Below are 19950 nucleotides of genomic sequence, written 5' to 3' on the forward strand. Positions count from 1 at the left end.
TGCTGTATAAACACATAATATACACACAAATATATTTTATTACCACATAAAATACACACAAACATATTTTAATTGTTCAAAAAACAAGGTTTCAAAACGTGAAACAAAATGTGTGTACTATCTCAGCACTGAATTTGAATGCCAAGCAATCATTGTCTTGCACATATACAGATAGCGCAGGGCTTGTCGTTGCTGGGGATGGCGGAGGACTCGCCACCCGCCATCCCCCGCCCCTCGCCATCTGTATGTCGGAAGGGGACGCGCGTGCACGAGGTGCACGCGCGTCCCGTTCCGACGGTGCCTTTCCCCGGGTCCCCGCCGGCTTCCCCGGGTCCCCGCCGGTCCACACCGCCCCCCCGCAGCCCCCCGCAGCCCTGCCCGTCTCCCTGAAGCTGGAGACGGGCAGGACTGCACCCGCCTCGCCGCCCGGCTATTGAGACGCTCGTGCGTGGGAGACGCACGAGCGTCTCATTCAGCCAGAGCGCCAGATTGCTGGCGGATCGCCAGGGACACGGTCCTGGCGCTCCGCCAGCAATAATAAGGCCAGCTCCATCTGTATAGTGCCAGTTACATATCATGTCCCCAGTGATGCTGTTACATATGTCCCCAGTGAGATTTTAGCAAAAAAAATTTTTTTTTTCACTTTCTGGAATGTCCGTATTTCGGAATAATTCGGATAACGGATATTCGGATACGGGATACTCGACCTGTACCTTATACCGCAGTTTTGCAACCTGCACGCCGAGAATTGGCCACCACAAGGAAAACCTTGATTTATGCCCATTACATTATGTCATTTTTCCTCCTCATAGTAGTGCCCATTTAACATGATGCCACACACCGTCATGTCCATTACATGTTCTGCCACACCTCGTAAAGTCCATTACATGTTATGCCACACAGTGCAGATACACAAATGACCCTCACAGTGCAGATACACAAATGACCCCCACAGTGCAGATACACAAATGACCCCTACAGTGCAGATACACAAATGACCCCCACAGTGCAGATACACAAATGACCCCCACAGTGCAGATACACAAATGCCCCCCACAGTGCAGATACACAAATTCCCCCCCCTCCCTTGCAGATAAACAAATGACCCTCACTTACAAATTCAATCAACCTGCCCTGCCTCCGCCTCCTGAGTCTGTCCTGCGAGCTGCTGCCTCCCCTCCCATTACACGCTCCTCAGCACGGCATCCTTTTCCACTTCCCACCGGCGCCAACTCAGTGAGGAGACTGAGCATGCCGACGCATTGACGCGCCACAGTGATGAGCGTCATCGTGCATGCGCAGTGGATACGCTCAGGTTTTTTTTTATGGCGGTACGCCATACCGCCGCGGGTGCTGCGAGGGCTAGGCCAGGAGCTTCCGGAACGCCGTTCCTGGTGACCTAATTTTTCAGGTCGGCTTCAGGAACGGCGTTCCGCACCGTTCCAGCACAAAAATAGCCCTGTGTATTATTATTATTATTATTGAAATTTAAAAGTGGTGAAACATATAGAGCGCACTTCTATTCCTTCTTTTTATGTATATATATATATATATATATATATATATATATCTATATAGATATAGATATATATATATATATATATATATATATATATATATATATAGTACAGTTTTTCAAAGGTGTAGCCGGTGGCAGGCACATAGAAAATGAACAAAAGCACTTACCCCTTCAGGGAAAGAAATTGGAGCCAGCACTCAGCAGTTGGTGAAAGAAAAATAGTGTTTTAATGCAAATACATAGTTGCAATGGTGACAGCTGTTATCCTGACAGCTGTTTCAACTGTTCCTTGGCAGTTTTTATCAGATGCCACTGATGAAAACTGCCAAGAAGCAGTTGAAACAGCTGTCAGGATAACAGCTGTCACCATTGCAACTATGTCTTTGCATTAAAACACTATTTTTCTTTCAACAACTGCTGAGTGCTGGCTCAAATTCCTTTACCTGAAGAGGTAAGTGCTTTTATATATATATATATATATATATATATATATATATATATATATATATATATATATATATAGTACTTGTATAAACTATACATGGCACCCGATATATCAGATGCGATATCTTCCAATATATCGATGCGATCATATGTGATTTTTTACCCGTTCATAACCCCACTATCCACTACGCATGGAGTTGATTTTATATAGTGTGGCCACGCTTCGGGCTCAGCGGCTCGCTACACTATATAAAATCTACTCTATGCATAGTGGGGTTATGAACAGGTAAAAAAAATCCCATAGGATCGCATCGATATATCGGACAATATCGCATCCTAGATATCGGGTGCCGTGAAACTACACAAGTACCATATATATATATATATATATATATATATATATATATATGTGTGTGTAATATAGTTTCCAATGCACTTACGGTTTGATAATATTCTTTCTGGAGGTGCTCCTGTCAGTCTCATAAGAAAACTTATGGTCCAAATTCACAGTCACATAGAATCAGGGCACTCACCAAGCAGCAATAAGGCAATGCTTTTTTATTCCATTCCAAACAACAGATAAGCCGACGTTTCGGACCTAACAAGGTCCTTAATCATGGCGTCCTGAGTCCCACAAAATAGCAAAGTTGCTCTTTTGTGGGACTCAGGACGCCATGATTAAGGGCCTTGTTAGGTCCGAAACGTCGGCTTATCTGTTGTTTGGAATGGAATAAAAAAGCATTGCCTTATTGCTGCTTGGTGAGTGCCCAGATTCTATGTTACTGTATGTATATATATATATATATATATATATATATATATATATATCTCAAACTGTCCTATATTGTACACCCTTAAAAAAATATGCAAAATTATGCAAGAACTTGGTTAGTCAAGCCTCTGGAGGCAGGCCACGCCCCTGTTGAAATTAAATGGCCACTTACATGCAGTTCCAGATATGTGGTCTATGTAATAATATGCCCGTGCGGGCTATATTACATAGGCAAAACAGAGTGCCAACTAAAGGAAAGAATGGCACAACATCGGACAGCTATAAGAGCAGCGTTAGCAACGGGCAAAGGGGATCAACCGGTGGCGCGCCACTTTGTGGAGCTGAGACATGGCATGGCGACACTGCAATACAGAGCCATTGACCACGTACCGAGCTCACAAAGGGGAGGCGACCGAGGAAAGTCGCTTTTACAATTGGAGGCGAGATGGATCTTTCGTCTCGACACACTGAGACCAAGGGGCCTAAATGAGTCCTCTGGGCTAATCAATTTCATTTAATTTTGTTTAAGAAAAATTCACAATTAAATATTAAAAATTTAAAAATTAAAATGAATGACAACACTAGATGATCCAAATAAAATAGAAAAACATCCAGTAACTTCGGATAGATAAGTATCTACAAATCCGTAACTCAGGATAGGGTTAATAAATAATCAAGAGGCAAAGTTGTTGCAAGGCAACAGACATATATGGAGGAGCACTATACTGTAAGATAAGAGAATAAGCAAAAGCAATGACACTTGATAGGTAAAAAAAAGGACCCACAAGTCTGTCATCTGTGAGTCATAGTTAAAGTCAGTTTATATGTTGTTTTATTATTCACTTTTTGTTTGGTTACAGCAGGAGGTTGACACACAGTGTGTCGATGCTGGGCTCTGGGCAGACGGAGCAGGCACACGGCACACATATTCACATTTAGAATGAATGCAAGATGTCTTTAGGCATTCTCTTAACTAAGGATTAAAACACGTTGTTCAGTATGATCAAAAGCACTGATGTATATGGCACTCGAGTAAAAGCACTGTTTTGATTTGTTTAATAGGTCACCAAGGAGACCGCTGGCCCGGTTGTCAGGGTAACCAGCCGGCGTCCAGGCAACGTGGCTTCCGGCAGAGATGACGTGGGGAATCCGGAAGTACCGGTAGCAGGGACGGACGGCGGTGCCCTGAAGCGGGAACGAGCGGGTCACCGATTGGTAAGTGGATGTACTTATACGCGCACATTTTCATTGTACTGTTATCCTGATGAAGGGGACACGGTCCCTGAAACGTAGATATTTGATGGAATAAACGTCACCGTTTTCACCTTTTAAAGTTCAACGTGTCAGTCTCTGGGTGCCGGCTCCTATTGTTTCCTGCATATCGGGGATGATCTCCCTTGTTCCAGGCACCAGAGCAAGTTAACCCCGAGGGGGACCGGAGTGCCGGGATACAAGGACTGTATATATATATATATATATATATATATATATCTCTCAAACTGTCCTATATTGTACACCCTTAAAAAAATATGCAAAATTATGCAAGAACTTGGTTAGTCAAGCCTCTGGAGGCAGGCCACGCCCCTGTTGAAAGCTGATCACACCCCTGCTGGAGACTGACCACACCCATGCTGGAGACTTGCCACACTGCAAAGCTCATGGTCCCCAAACTCAGCTCTCAGCATTCCACCGTAGACCCTCGTGCCTCAGGCTGACACAGGGGCACAACAAATAATGTAAGAGGCATGAATCAGGAAGAAAATGTAGTGTTTCTGTATGTATTATATGAGTGAGGGAACCCCCAACCAGCATCTTGCTAGTGCTAATTCCAGCTCTATGTGTATATGGGATGCGGTCATTTGGTCTACTGCATTATGGTCGACAGTCATTAGGTCGAATCCATTAGGTCGACATGCTAAAAGGTCGACATGACTCTAGGTCGACATGGGAAAAGGTCGACATGATTCTAGTTCGAAAGGTCATTAGTTCGACAGGTCATTAGTTCGACAAGGTCATTAGTTCGACATTGTCTATGTCGACATTCACAAGGTCGACATGGAGTTTTTCACTGTTTTTTGAGCCAACATGTGCCGACAGGCGGTATTTCATGCCCTACCATCCACTAGGGCGTGGTGGGAGAATAAAATAGTGTGCCGAGCGTAGCGAGGCACCGTGCCCGACGCATAGCGAGCGGATGCAGTGCACTTTAAACTGTGTCCATGTCGACTGTGTTGACATTCAGGTAAAAAAACAGTGAAAAACCCCATGTCGACCTTGTGAATGTCGACATAGACAATGTCGAACTAATGACCTTGTCGAACTAATGACCTGTCAAACTAATGACCTTTCGACCTAGAATCATGTCGACCTTTTCCCATGTCGACCTAGATTCATGTCGACCTTTTAGCATGTCGACCTAATGGATTCGACCTAATGACTTTCGACCATAATGCAATAGACCAAATGATCCCAACCCGTGTATATGTGCTGTCGCATGTATATACTAATCTCCAGGGTGATGTAGCAGCGAGTGAATGCAAACAAACATGAATATTGCTCCAGGCATGGGACATCATGCAACTGAGAAAATGAGTTTTCAGTCAGTTTCCGCCTCATCTATTCACTACATTTGGCATGAGCTACACATACAGTATTAGACTGCAAGCATTGGTTTGCTTGTAGATCTCTGCAATGATAACGCCGGATACCGCACTATTTACTACACATAGCATGCTACCTGTACGGTGGAAATATATGGAATTTGGCGATATCCTGCAATAAGTGATCTCCCATAAGCAATACACAGGGTGAATGTGCCCTAAGTTCCCTGCCATCACCAAGCACCGGGTCCGCGGGTGGTGCTCGGAAGCCGCCCCTTACCTGACGATGTGAGCAGTGGTGGCGGTAACGGGTTCCGGCTCTGACCTCCTCCTCATCGCCCGTCCTGCACTGTACCGTCGGACACAGCGGCCGCTGCTGGGGGTCCCCAGATGCCATTTCCTATGTCACACAGCAGCTGCTTCCACTGCGGGGACTGTGTGTGCGGGAGCAGGACAGGAGGACTGCGCGTGTGTGCGGGCTCAGGACAGGACTGTGCCGCCGCTGTTGCCCTCCCTGCTGCCGGTGGCTGCACCTTGCGCTCTGGAGGAGCTTGCTGCCAACATAGGAATATATCCCCACGCCTACTAATACACGCAGCAGCAGCAGCGCTATCGCCTCCTCCAGATGGGGACCCCACGGTGTGACCTGCAGGTGTTGCTGCTGCTGCGTCTGACTTTGTTTTATTTCATGTTCAATTAAACTTCAGTATTGTGTAAGCATGACCCTCCCACATCATGGGCTCTGCAAACTCAGGGGGTTGTGAAATATATGCTGCTGGGCTACATTGAGCCTCTTGCCCTTGCTAAATGCAGCAAGTCTCATATGTACATACATTGTTACATGATACTTAAAGTGTAATGGGGGCTGAGCCTGAGGGTCATTGATGATTATCACATCTGTCCTTGTGGATGCATACTGTATGCAAATTTAGGTTCAAGGTTCTTAGCACATAGGGGTATTACAATTGGTGAATTGTTTACAAATGTCTTATCTAGAGATAACAAAATCAATGAGTTCAATAAGTTCCACTCCAAACGTTGTTGTCTCCCTCCTGTAATCCTTTATTAGCACCTTGCTAGGTTACATGACAGATGCACAGAATAGTGCCTGGATATAGTGTTTCTCTGTAAATGTCAATTGTGTGCGTACTGTGTGTGACATTCTCCCCCCTCTCCATCTCTGCTTATATATCATCACAATGGACAAAAGTAGACGTTTACAGAGGTACAGCGCAATACATGTATAGGTTAAAGTCCCCTAGAACAATCTCATGGGCCATCAGCACTTCTGCTTGTGTGATCATTGTGACATTTGTACTGTGATCAAAATGCTCATAGTTAACAAAACTGGCAAAATCTGCCTTCTAAATATTATTATAGACCTCCCCAATCAGCAATACATTATTTATTTATTATTTATTTTCTTCAAAACAATCTGCTGCCAATTCTTTCTATAGTGTAAAGGGCCCCTTACACTTGTGAGATTTTGTGAGATTTCATCCAATTTGAGTCAATTTATCTGACAAGATCTGATGTGCCTGTCTGACAAAATCTGATGTGCCTGATGTGTAGGACACAATCCACAATCCTGTGCCATTGGGTATAACCAAGAGATTGGAAGAGATTGAATCTCCTGCACATAGGATAAATCTTGAGTCAATCAGGTTCAATTTGTTGAGACAATTAGTTGACAAGTGTAAGGGATCCTTTACACACAGGTTCTCAAACTCAGTCCACACAGTGCATGTTTTGCAGGTCTCACAGAATCACAGGTGAAATAATTAGCTCCACTTGTGGATCTTTTAAAATGTGTCAGTCAGTAATGAATGCACCTGCTGGGTGATATGGAAAATGTGAACTGCGTGGGGTCCTGAAGACCGTGTTTGAGGACCCCTGGTGTAACATGTAAAAGTAAAGAGCGTTGGACCTTGCTTTTTTGAAGTGTCAGCTTTACATACTTCTTCATTTGCTTCATTTGCAAATTTAAATATGCATCCTTTTTAAAACTCCCTTGAGCTTTACTAGAATCATTACTGTATTGCTACATTAAGAAGTCATTTGGATACGCCCAATCTCCAAACATTCTTTTAATATACTGACCTAAAAAATGAAGGAGCCTAGGTACTAATTATACACACCACTCCCCCCTCAGGCTGCCAAATCAACCCGAATTATTGCTGTGTTAACTTGGGTTGATCTGCTGTCTAAAAGCACCATAGCACCATATCCCGGGTCAAGTAACCCCATACTTGCCTACCTGACCTTCTCCATGAGGGAGAAAATGCTCTGTTCCTGGACTTCCCTGCACCTGTGGTGAAACACCTTTCTTATCAATTACCTAGCTCACCACAGGTGATGGCAATCATACATTACCAGGGAAGTCCGGGAACAGAGCATTTTCTCCCTCATGGAGAGGGTCAGGTAGGCAAGTATGAGTAACCCAGCAATTCAAGGGTCATGGGTCGAGGTGTAGTGTGAACAGGTAATCCAGGCAGAGCGACCCGGGTCTCGTTCACACTATGGAGGAGGCAGTACTTGGAGACATTGTCACCTGTGTCCCGATCCCTGGTGGGACCCAACTAGGGTTACCACCTTTGTGTTGAGAGATTCCCGGACAGTGGCCCGCCCCTTGACACACCCACAGTCCACCCACTGACCTGCCCCCAGCCCTGCCCCTTGACACGTCTTATGTTGTTTTTTTTAACCTTTGCTTCAATTTCATTCTTGATTTTGCACATCTTAATGCCAGTTACATGTTACATCACACACAGTAATGCCCAGTACACGTTATGCCAGGACTCAAGAAGTTTTCTCTAAAGGAGGGACAACACAGGCAGTGCGCGCCAAAAAATTTTCAACATAATGCTGATTACACGTCACACACCCATTACATAGTATACCACATGCCATAATGCCCATTACATGTTATGCCACACACCGTGATGCCCATTACACATTATGCCCATTACTTGTAATGCCAGGACGCAAATTTTTTCTAAAGTAGGGATAACATGGACAGTCAAAATATTTCACCGTAATGGCGATTACTCGTCACGCACCCATTACATAGTATACCACATGCCATAATGCCCATTACATGTTATGCCACACACCAGAATGCCCATTACATGCTATACCAAACACCATAATGCCCATTACACATTATACCAAACACTGTAACGCCCATTACACGTTATGCCACACACCGTAATGCACATTACACGTTATACCAAACACCGTAATGCCCATTACACCTTATGCCACACACTGTAATGTCCATTACATATAATACCACATGCTGTCATGTCTATTACATATTATGCTACATAAGTGCCGCTTACCTACATGCTCTTTGCTACTGGTTTAATGCTCGTTGCTACAGGTTGCATGCTCTTTGCCAGTGGTTGCATGCTCCATGCTATTAAAGCAGACAATCAGTATCTAAAAACTGTAAAAGGCTTGACCTGGTTCCTGATTTATTCAGTGCTGGTGTCCCAGCTAGATCATATATAATTTGTAAGTAAACAGGGGTGCAATCCACATGAAATAAGCCGCTGGATATAATAAGCAGTTAATAGCTTGGAATCAGCAGGATGTTTTTAAAGCCAAAAGTGAACTTGGGTTAGTAACTTGGCTAGCATGCAAATAGTTCAATACCGGCAATAGGCAGGTGTATGATAAGCTGCTGTGCTTGCGTGTTAGTACAAGCTGGAAAGGCAAGGGTTAATTGCTCACCCATAGACAGAAGTCCCGGTGGAATGAGCCTTCATGTGCGGGCAGAGGTGGACTCGCTGTATGTCATCGAGGGCATGGTACCGGCAACTGCGTTGACCAGTTGGATGTCCAAATGCTGGGATGCTGCACACCGTGAAAGGATTCACGTGGAGTGACGGGAATTGGCGTGGGTAACATCGGTAGCGGTAAGAGCCGTGATCCAGGCGGAAGTGATGGCGGCAATGTGGAAAGCAGTAAGGGCGGAAATCAGGAACAAGTGGGCCGAGATCTGAGCTGAGTTGAGCAACGCGTTTAGTCTTCCAGACAAACGGAGACTTTTTCAAGCTGTGTTTAGCCAGTGTCCATATTGCATATTTATAGTTACATAGTTACATAGTAGGTAAGGCTGAAAAAAAGACTTGCGTCCATCTAGTTCAACCTGGTATAGATATCCATTGCTGATTTGGTAGGTTCTGGTATTTTACAGACAAATTATATTTCTTATTTGTACCCATGGATGTTTTTCTCCAGTAAATGTTTGTCCAACTTTGCCTTGAACGCATTTAATGAGCCAGCCGGGGTCAACTGTTTAATTGATTGATTATCAGGTTAATTGGTACTATTATTGAATCAACGAGCTAATTCAAAACAATTGGAACATAAAATCAATAGCTTCTACTACAGCGTGTCCTATAGATAATACATTTTATAATAAAAAGCTTTTATTTATATAAAAATATATATAGACATAACATTCCATGAAGATTTTATATATTATTCTAATTAATGGATGAACAAATAGAAAACCAGAGCGATATAATGGCAAACAGTGATAATATAAAGACATAAATAAAAATAAAATAATAATAAACACTATGAAGCAAATTACAATATAATAATAGAACACATATATACGATCAGTTTGTTAAACATATGAAATCATATAGAATAATGCCCCTTTCCCACTGCAGCTAAAAACGGTAAATTGCCGATTTTCAACGCAATTTACCGTTTTAAGGCTGCAGTGGGAAAGTGCCAGAGTTGAAATACCGTTTAAAGTTAAATGGTATTTCAACCCGTTTTTAAAGCAGAGTCCTACACGTTAAAATAGCGTTTAAGAGGCAGTGGGAATGCCCAGAGGCGTAACTAGACATTCATAGGCCCCATAGCAAAAGTTTGTATGGGCCCCCTATTTAGCAACTGTTGGTAATAAAAGAATATAGCACATATACCTTAGACTGTAAAGATGGGCCCCCTTCAGCTCTGGGCCCCATAGCAGTTGCACCCCTTGCACCAATGGTAGTTACGCCTTTGGGAATGCCTCTTAAACGTTATTTAGCCTCCAGGCAGTCCCAGTGCCTGATGAGAACTAGTAGTTCTCACTTTGTGCATGTGTAATGAGTGCACGTGCATAATAATGAGCCGCTCTTTACATATGCACATATGTAATCAGCGGGTCATTATTATGCACGTGCACTCATTACATATGCGCAAAGTGAGAACTACTAGTTCTCATCAGGCACTGGGACTGCCTGTACCCTGCATGGACCCCCGCTGCCTCCACACTGCCCTGCATCCCCATGCAGGTAAGTATAAGGGGAGGGGAGGTGGGGGCACAGGGCAGGTACGGGGGGTTAGGCACTCTTTACACTTGGGGGGGGGGAGGGATTAGGCACTCTTTACACTGGGGGGGGGGGAATGGTACTTAAATGGTATTTAAAACGGTAATCTGCTGCAGTGGGAATGCTAATACCGTTTTAAATACCATTTAAGATTACCAGTACTTTAAACTGGTCTGCAGTGGGAAAGCAGCATAAGATAAATACAGATGTAAATAACATAAAAATATTGATAATAATAAAAATAAGAATAAAAAAATATATAAATCAAAAGAAAAATATATAATATATATAATTAAAAATAAACATAAATATGAAAATAATAATAATAATAATAATAATAAAAATATATAAATATAAAAAGCATGACTACTTATAAGTGAATAGATGTTTTATGGACCATCACTAATTATTGATAAGTGCAATAAATGTAAGTCTATATTGAATTAGTTTATTTATTTAATTTATTTGGCAGTATTTATGCCTTTCGAACCATAAATGATGAAAGATTATCATAACGGAGCAAAAAGAGAGGAAACTGCAAACCCTACCGAAGGGTAGTTTGCTGTCTCTCTGGTCCCTGCAGAGAACCAAACTATCATGACATTACTAATATTTGTGTATCCAGCTGGGTATAGTTACAAGAGGGAAAAAAAAGGGGGGGGGGGGACACGGCCGATGGGCAGGGAAAATTAAGCAGTGGAAGACAAGGCATGATGAAGGGAAGGAGCGATTGAACAAATGCATAGCGGTGGACCCCTGCCTATTGCCGGTATTGAACTATTTGCATGCTAGCCAAGTTACTAACCCAAGTTCACTTTTGGCTTTAAAAACATCCTACTGATTCCAAGCTATTAACTGCTAATTATATCCAGCGGCTTATTCCATGCGGATTGCACCCCTGTTTACTGACAAATTATATATGATGTAGCTGGGACACCAGCAATGAATAAATCAGGAACCAAGTCAAGCCTTTTACAGTTTTTAGATACTGATTGTCTGCTTTAATACTATATAAGTTTGTTTGTGTATTATATTCCAATTTCAGTTTTTACCCCCCTATACTGTTTTTACCATTTTGTGTTTATATAAAACATTTTGCTATACAAAAACAGCGTGTCCTATATCATTGTGCTCAGCGTGAGATTATCATTCTTGTCACTAAATTTACTACCTTGGTTATAGTGCGGTGTGTACCCCCAAAAAAACACATGGGAGACACTGCACAACGCAGAGCTGTCAGTGACCAAAATGGAATCACAGTTCTCGGTTCATACAAGCAATAAAGAAGCTGGTAAGCTAGAACACTTATGTAGATAAAAAGGTGTATAAATATTGCTAAAAAAAGTGATAACTAGTACATCCCGCCCAGCATGAGGCAGTATATGAGCAAAATGCCCTAATAGTTGCATTTCCATTAATGTAACAAAAATATTTACATGTGTTATATAGTGACTACTGAAAAATGGAATAGCAATTTTATTGGATGTACTAAGCCTTTTTGGTACATCCCACCATACATCGCAATGATACTTATTGCATATATATTAATTACATATGTACTTACAAATGTCTGCTCTTCCGTGATTCTGGCACTTACAGTTTTCATCAGTCACCGCTCTCTATCGATCTCTATCCACACTCCCTCCCGTCCTCTTCGCTCCATCGGTGACCTCTCACCTAATCACCTACTCCCACTCCCGTGTCCAAGACTTCTCTCGCGCTGCCCCCCTGCACTGGAACAACCTCCCGCCACCCATCAGGCTTTCTGATTCCCTTACCTCCTTCAAGCGCTCCCTCCAAACCCACTTTTTTCGACTAGCCTATCCCTCCTCCTAACCTCTTTTGATCCGCTATCCGTTCCTACTTATCCTATTGTTTTTCATTCGTCCACCCACCTCCTTTTAGTATGTTAACTCTTATGAGTAGGGCCCTCCTTCCTCACGTACTCACCCTACCTCTTTACCTCACCTGTGCTCCTGTCCTGTTCTTCCCTTCCTCTACTTCATCTTCAGTCTCCTTGACAATTTCGACACCTACTTCTGAACTGATGCTGATTTTAGTTCTACCAGCTATACCCCTATTTATGCTGTATTTTATCAACACACCCTGTACGTTACCTTGTGATTAGTTTTTGTTTGCTATGTACGGCGCTGCGGACACTTTGTGGCGCCTTATAAATAAACATACTACTACTACTACTACTAAGTGGGATCTGATCAGATCCCTCTCAGTACACACTGCAAAAAGAAGCCCATATTCTTCTGGGTGTGGTATAGGGTTCCGACAGTCGGGATCCCAACAGTCATTAGCCCAATGTCGGGATCCCGACTGGCAGGACTCAGACAGCATGTCGAGCGCAACAAAGCCCCTTGCGGGCTAGTGCGCTTGCCACGCTGCGGGCACGGTGGCTTGCTACGCTCGCCACCTATTCTATTCTCCTTCTATGGGGGTCCTGGACCCCCACAAGGGAGAATAGCCGGTGCCCGTCAGGTACCTGTCTGTCTGTGTTTTAACAGTCGGGATCCCGACTTCGGGTAAATGACTGTCGGGACCCCATCCGGCACCCATTCTTCTATAGTGGAATGCCAGCAAAAGCTGCCATTACCTTCCAAATGAAGACCAGCATTGTCGGATTTAAAAAATATGGGAAATGCAGCCAAAGCCCGAAATGTGCTTTTAGCCACATTTTCTCTTTAGTGCAGCCCTTCTCGGAACAGAGATCTAAATCTTTTCTTAAAACACTGCATATAGAAGTGATTAGCATGCAGCTAATGCTATCTGATCATTTTGTAACTGCTACCAGAATCTAAGCACAGCACCAGGGGCTGGCTTCTGAGATGTAACGTTAAGGAAATCCCAGCTGCAGATTTGTATACAGCTAATGTGCCAAAATATGGTAATGTTAAGATGCCCTCCCGATCCAAGAATAGATCCAGATACAAGCTGTGGACCAATTTAATACAATCAGGGGGTATTTAATGAGCCTGAATTGAATTGAATTGAATAACCTTTTTACTGTACCAAATAAATGTGTGCCTTAAGCTCAGAAACCCACTGATTCCGTATAAACTGCTCGTGAGCCAATTGGGTGGGTGTTTACTGAGACTCAGGGTCAGCGCTACCCACTCAGCAGCTCCTGCAAAGCAGGGAGGCGCCATGCTTAAAAGGGGCTGTCTCCGTCCCTGCTCTGCTAAAGCTGCCTCAGCCATCACTGTCACTGCCTCCTGCATGCCGCCCGCAGTGCCTGTCTGACAGCGGCCGGCAGTATGGAGAGACTGAGCAGCTCCCTGCCCCGCGCACACACTGTCCTCCTCCTGCGACCTGCCCCCTCTTCCTCACAGACACTTGCGCTGAGGCATGTAGCGCTGTCTGTGAATGCCTGGATGACATGTTATGTCCGGATCCACCCCCTATCCATTGCTCCCTGCACCTGTCAGCTGTCAATCAAATGATGAACAGGCAGCAGCGCCGCCTCCCCTTCCTTCCCTCTTCTCAGTGTACTGTGCCAGTGCCGCTGCCAGTCCTCAACACTCCGCCCCCTCTATCTCCTTCCCTCTTCTTCCATCTCCTCCTTCTCTACCCTCCTTTCCGCCTCAGTCACGAGTGCTGCACATACTTTTTGTACTGCTTTCGGATCGCATCGCACACACATTGCATGCATGTCGTGCGATGCGATCTAGCCCATAACGTATGCGATTCTCGCAGCGTGTATGGGCACCTTTAGTGCCTGCAACATTTTGCGGATACAGCACTAAGATGGTGTATGCATACATGTACATGCACCTGAGATCCTCCATAGGATCGCATGTTGCATACACTCCCACAATCGGGCTGCCGCTTGTTGCAATGGCAATGTTAAAGGGGGCAAAATGTATGGTTTGCAGGAGGGCGCCGGACACCCTAGCACCGGCCCTGCTGAGACTTTACCCATACTTACCGACTTTTAAAGTTGCCTCCAGGGTAGCAGCCTGGAGGAGACCCAAATGCTGCACATCAGGGGGCGGGGACAATGCTGATGTCACAAACTCCGCCCCCAACCCACACAAACTTCTCTGGTCTGCAGAGAGTTGGCGGGATAAAATTATGGTTATCGTTTCAGTCCCGCCCCCTCCCTGCAGACCCACAAACTCAGGAATTTGTTTCAGCGGCTCTGGGGGGCATGGGGGCTTTGGGGAGCATGCAGGAGACTTGCCCACCTTCTAGACGAATCCGGGAGGGTAGGCAAGTATGACTTTACTCCACTTTTCACTTTTTGTCAAAAGTAGCCACAAAATATAAAATGTAAGGTACTTGTTTCCTATCTGGGCGCCCACGATTGAAATCGCGGGCATCGGGGGTAAAATCGGGGCCATCGCGGGCATCGCGGCCGATAAAAAATCGGGTGCGATGTGCCAGACGCGATGCCCGCGATTTTCCCATAGAGAACAATGTTAAATGCCTCAATTTACCCGCGATGACCGCGATTTACCATATGAAACAATGTTAAATGGATCAATTTCCCCAAATTATCATAGGGAACAATGGGAAATGGGGCAAAAACACCCCTGAACATAAAAATGTCCCCCCAAAAGTAGTTGACGCCACCCCGCCATCAACGTGAACCCGAAGCGTGGCGAGCGCAGCGAGCCCGCGAGGGGCGGCGGTACGCGTCCTCCGACCTTTTCATGCCCTACTATCCACTAGGGCGTGGAGTGAGAATAGAATAGTGTGGCGAGCGCAGCGAGCCACCGAGCCCGAAGCGTGGCGAGCGCAGCGAGCCCCGCGAGGGGACGCGGATACCTTCACAGTTATACGCGTCCCCTCGCGGGCTTCCCAGGTGTCCATGGCGACGCGGACACCTGGGAAGCCCGCGAAGGGACGCGTTTACCTGTGAAGGTATCCGCGTCCCCTCGCGGGGCTCGCTGCGCTCGCCACGCTTCGGGCTCGGTGGCTCGCTGCGCTCGCCACACTATTCTATTCTCACTCCACGCCCTAGTGGATAGTAGGGCATGAAAAGGTCGGAGGACGCGTACCGCCGCCCCTCGCGGGCTCGCTGCGCTCGCCACGCTTCGGGTTGGCGTGGATCGTGGGGTGGCGTAAACAATTGGGGGGGCCATTTCAGAGTTCAGGGTAACTATTTGGGCTCTAAGGCCCATTTAACATTGTTTCCTATGGTAAAATCGGGTCCATTGAGGCATTTAACAGTAAAATCGTGTCCATCGGGCCTTTTTACATTGATTCCTATGGCAAATCGGGAGCATCGCGTCGCGGGCATCGCGGGTACATTTATGGCCGGCCGCGACGCGACCGACGCGATTTCCATGTTTAACATGGGTTTCAATGGGAAATCGCGGGCATCGCGTCGGTCGCGTCGCGGCCAGACATAAATGTACCCGCGATCACCACGACGGGCGCCCAGATAGGAAACAAGTACCAAATGTAATTATGCAGGTGTATGTCCTTATGCTCAATTATCACTAGTAAGACCATCTAGTATTTGTTTTACCTTTCTTTGGAGGAACACAAGACCATTATGTGAAAAGCAATTAAAAAGTTATATTTGCAAAATGATCTTGTAACATTACTTTGAAAATAGAGAGAAAGTGGAACTGTATTATCACGGATTACAAATAGCTGTTCTGTGAGGAAAACAACGCTACCAAAGATCAACAATAAAAAAGTATAATCCTTAACGTAACGCATCTTTGTTGCTAATATGGTTAAATTCAACTACAATAGTATATATTGTACTTAGAGCTTAGCTCAATCATAAAGTCTGCTTTGCTCTCATAACCTTTTATGTTGTCGGGTTTATAAATTCCCTGTTAATGAAATGTATTTAAAATGAAATAAAAAAAAACATTACTGGTTTCTTCACCAGTATACAAATGCTGTATTGATGTTCTGCATACCACAGGGAATTAGAGTGCACCTTTTTCAAAAAATATTCGTATTATCCCTGAAATTAAATGTGTAATTAATATAAGAAAGGACTCCAGCCAGGGCCATCTTAATGCATGGGCTTCCTGGGCAGCTGCCCTAGGGCCCCACAATTCTAGGGGCCTTCGTGCAGGGGTTTGCTGGTACCTTTGGAGTTTCGTGTGAGACAAGTAGAGATTGTTGTCCGGCTGCTTTGGCTGTGATTCTATTCTGGCCTACAGCCAAACAGGTACTGGCTTTAAGCATGCTCATTGCTGGATGGCTGATAGCAAGTGGAGAGACACGAGGGGGGAAGCCTCAGTGCATTGCTTTGCCTAGGTCCCATTATGCCATTAAGATGGCCCTGACTCCAGCAAGTCTATGTCAATAGCGCAGGAAAACTGTTTAAAAATCAATAATACAAACCAGGGGCTAGCTCCCGCCAGGGGGCGTGCACACACGAGAAGCTTGGTGCCCCATGGCAACGGAGCATTCCCCAGGTCCCCGCCGCCGTACCCCCTCGCCACCCTGCCTCCTCCCCCCTAGCCCTGCCATCTCCCTGAAGCAGGGACAGGCAGGGACCCACAGCACCACCGTCGAGAGACTGGGACGTACGTGCGTGTCCCAGTTCAGTGTAGCCCCTGTCCGCCGGCGCTTGCCAGAGGCGGCCAAGGATGACAGGGGCTACATCTGTATATGGGTTTATATGGGTGCAGAGTGTGCGTTGAGGGCCCCTTTGGATCTAGGCCCGTGTCACACCTGGCATCCATTCTAAATATGCCAATGATGCAAATGCTCTAATACACAGGTTCTCAAACTCGGTCCTCAGGACCCCACACAGTGCATGTTTTGTTGGTCTCCTCACAGAATCACAAGTGAAATAATTAGCTCAGGTGTCAGTGAGTAATGAATACACCTGTGCACCTGCCGGGTGACCTGGAAAACGTGAACTTAGGACGGAGTGGGAGAACCCCTGCTCTAATACATTAAGAACTTACAAAATAAAAAATATAATTTCAAAGTGTCAAAGTGCGGATCGATTTGAGCTATATTCAGAAACCACTACAAACTCAAGGACTTCGGAATGAAACCGGGCAGGTTTAATGAAGTTTCTTTGCATGAAGGGCCTGCTTCAGACCTGCTCTTTAGGCTGCTTACATTCGCCACCCTGGCAAACGCACGCCCTCCACGCCATGTGAATCCCTGCACTAGCATACGAGCGGATGTGTACTATGTTTTGTAGAAGTGGAGGTTTTTTCCATAGCAATCAATCAAATTCTATGTATTATTTATTTAGCACATTCTAGATAAAGATAAAAGATCTAGGGACAGATGCAGTAAGCTTCAAAAGTGATAAAATGAAGAGTGATAAACAGTCAGCTAATCAGCTCCTACCTGCCATGTCCCAGACAGTGTTTGAAAAATGTCAGGCAGGAACTGATTGGCTGGCTGTTTATCACTCTCCATTTTATCACTTTTGAAGCTTAGTGCATCTGGCCCAGAATCTGATTGCTTGCTATGGGCAATATCACCACTTCTAAAAACCTGCACTTTAGTAAATATACCCCTGACTACATATTATATATGACAATGTTTAAAAAACCCTCACAGGTTCAAGGAGTTTTAGATTATGTAAGCCATAAATTATATGGAGGTGTGGCTATTAATTAACAAGACTGTACTTGTAATAAATAAACCATACTGCATGAGATAATTAGTGGAGGAACATTGTCCTTGGACAATCCCAAAACAGTTTATCAAGTTTTACCCCTCTCGCACAGATAGCTGGCACACAGTATTCGAAGAAGGGGTGACGGTTGAATGGCCATTGGTCAGTATGCCAATGAAGAAGTCCTGACTGTTCAACTGCCTGACAGTTGGGATCCTGACCAACAGGGGCTATTCTCTCTTGTGGGGGTGCACAACCCCCACAAGAGGAAAAACACCCACCAAACCTTTCTTTATGCTAACCGAGGCTTACTGGGAATAATGTATGTCATGTACATGTGTTTTTGAGTGTCTCAAAACGTTAAGTAACAGTCGTGAGGTTGTTAAACATGATATATGTCCTGGAAGGCCTGGCAGATCAAAAACAAAAATATGGGGGAAAAAATTGATAACATTTTCAATTGTCAATTTTGAATAATAGCAAAAATGGAATACATCGACAATGGAAAACACCATATTCACCAAAAATGACGCACGTCATAGCAAACTGAATTCATAGCCACATTAAATATTTTTATATATAAGCAGGGCCGGATTTGCCACTAGGCCTGTGAGGCACGGGCCTAGGGGCGGCTCTTGTTAAGGGCGGCAGCCAGCAGGAACGTTTTTACAGGGGGGACAAGCTGTGCATCATCCAACAGCAAGGATCTCCGGTCTATATGCAGAGCTCCCCGAGTGTCCGCCTGGGTGCACTCTGGGCTGCAGCGCCCTCCCTCAGCCCTGTTATGGTGTGCTACCAGGCTCCTAGCTCCCGTCGACCTGCTGCAGTACCGGATTTCTCAGCCCCCTCCATGCCCGCCAATGACTGCTGCTGCAGGAGGAGAGCGGTGTCCAGGCTGACGGTGCCTGCCACCACAGCTATTGCTGCCGCTGCTGCCCGGATGTTTCAGCCCTCACCCTACCGGCCAGTGACTGCTGCGGAGGAGGAGTGCGGTTTCCGAGCTACCGGTGCCCGCCACAACTGCTTTTGCCGCTGCTGCCACCCGGGTGTCTCAGCTCTCTCCCAGCCTGCAGGTGACTGCTGTGGAGGAGGAGGAGTGCGTTGACCTGGACAAGTGGAAGAGGTAACTCCGAGGAGGAGCAGGGCCGGATTTGCCACTAGGCCTGTGAGGCACGGGCCTAGGGGCGGCTCTTGTTAAGGGCGGCAGCCAGCAGGAACGTTTTTACAGGGGGGACAAGCTGTGCATCATCCAACAGCAGCAGCATCTCGCTGGTCTACAGCACCTTGGTGTCAGCGGGCTGCGGTGCTGCTTGCTCCTGGGGTCTCAGTACTGCAAGGATCTCCGGGCTATATGCAGAGCTCCCCGAGTGTCCGCCTGGGTGCACTCTGGGCTGCAGCGCCCTCCCTCAGCCCTGTTATGGTGTGCTACCAGGCTCCTTGCTCCCGTCGACCTGCTGCAGTACCGGATTTCTCAGCCCCCTCCATGCCCGCCGATGACTGCTGCTGCAGGAGGAGAGCGGTGTCCAGGCTGACGGTGCCTGCCACCACAGCTATTGCTGCCGCTGCTGCCCGGATGTTTCAGCCCTCACCCTACCGGCCAGTGACTGCTGCGGAGGAGGAGTGCGGTTTCCGAGCTACCGGTGCCCGCCACAACTGCTTTTGCCGCTGCTGCCACCCAGGTGTCTCAGCTCTCTCCCAGCCCGCAGGTGACT

At 45.8% G+C, this 19950-nt stretch overlaps 1 protein-coding gene across 1 annotated transcript in view; it reads right to left on the reverse strand.

The window, feature by feature from the left end:
- Nucleotides 1-5857, reverse strand: part of LOC146074632 (pendrin-like) — a 206884-nt gene extending 201027 nt beyond the window's left edge. Inside the window, exon 1 of the mRNA XM_083182960.1 lies at nt 5616-5857. Coding sequence (XP_083039086.1) covers nt 5616-5732 — 117 coding nt within the window. The 5' untranslated portion in view covers nt 5733-5857. The remainder of the gene's footprint in view (nt 1-5615) is intronic.
- Between the last annotated feature and the right edge of the window lie 14093 nt (nt 5858-19950).

This window comes from Crinia signifera, chromosome 4 (assembly GCF_055691185.1).
Source record: "Crinia signifera chromosome 4, ASM5569118v1, whole genome shotgun sequence".
Taxonomy (NCBI): Eukaryota; Metazoa; Chordata; class Amphibia; order Anura; family Myobatrachidae; genus Crinia; species Crinia signifera.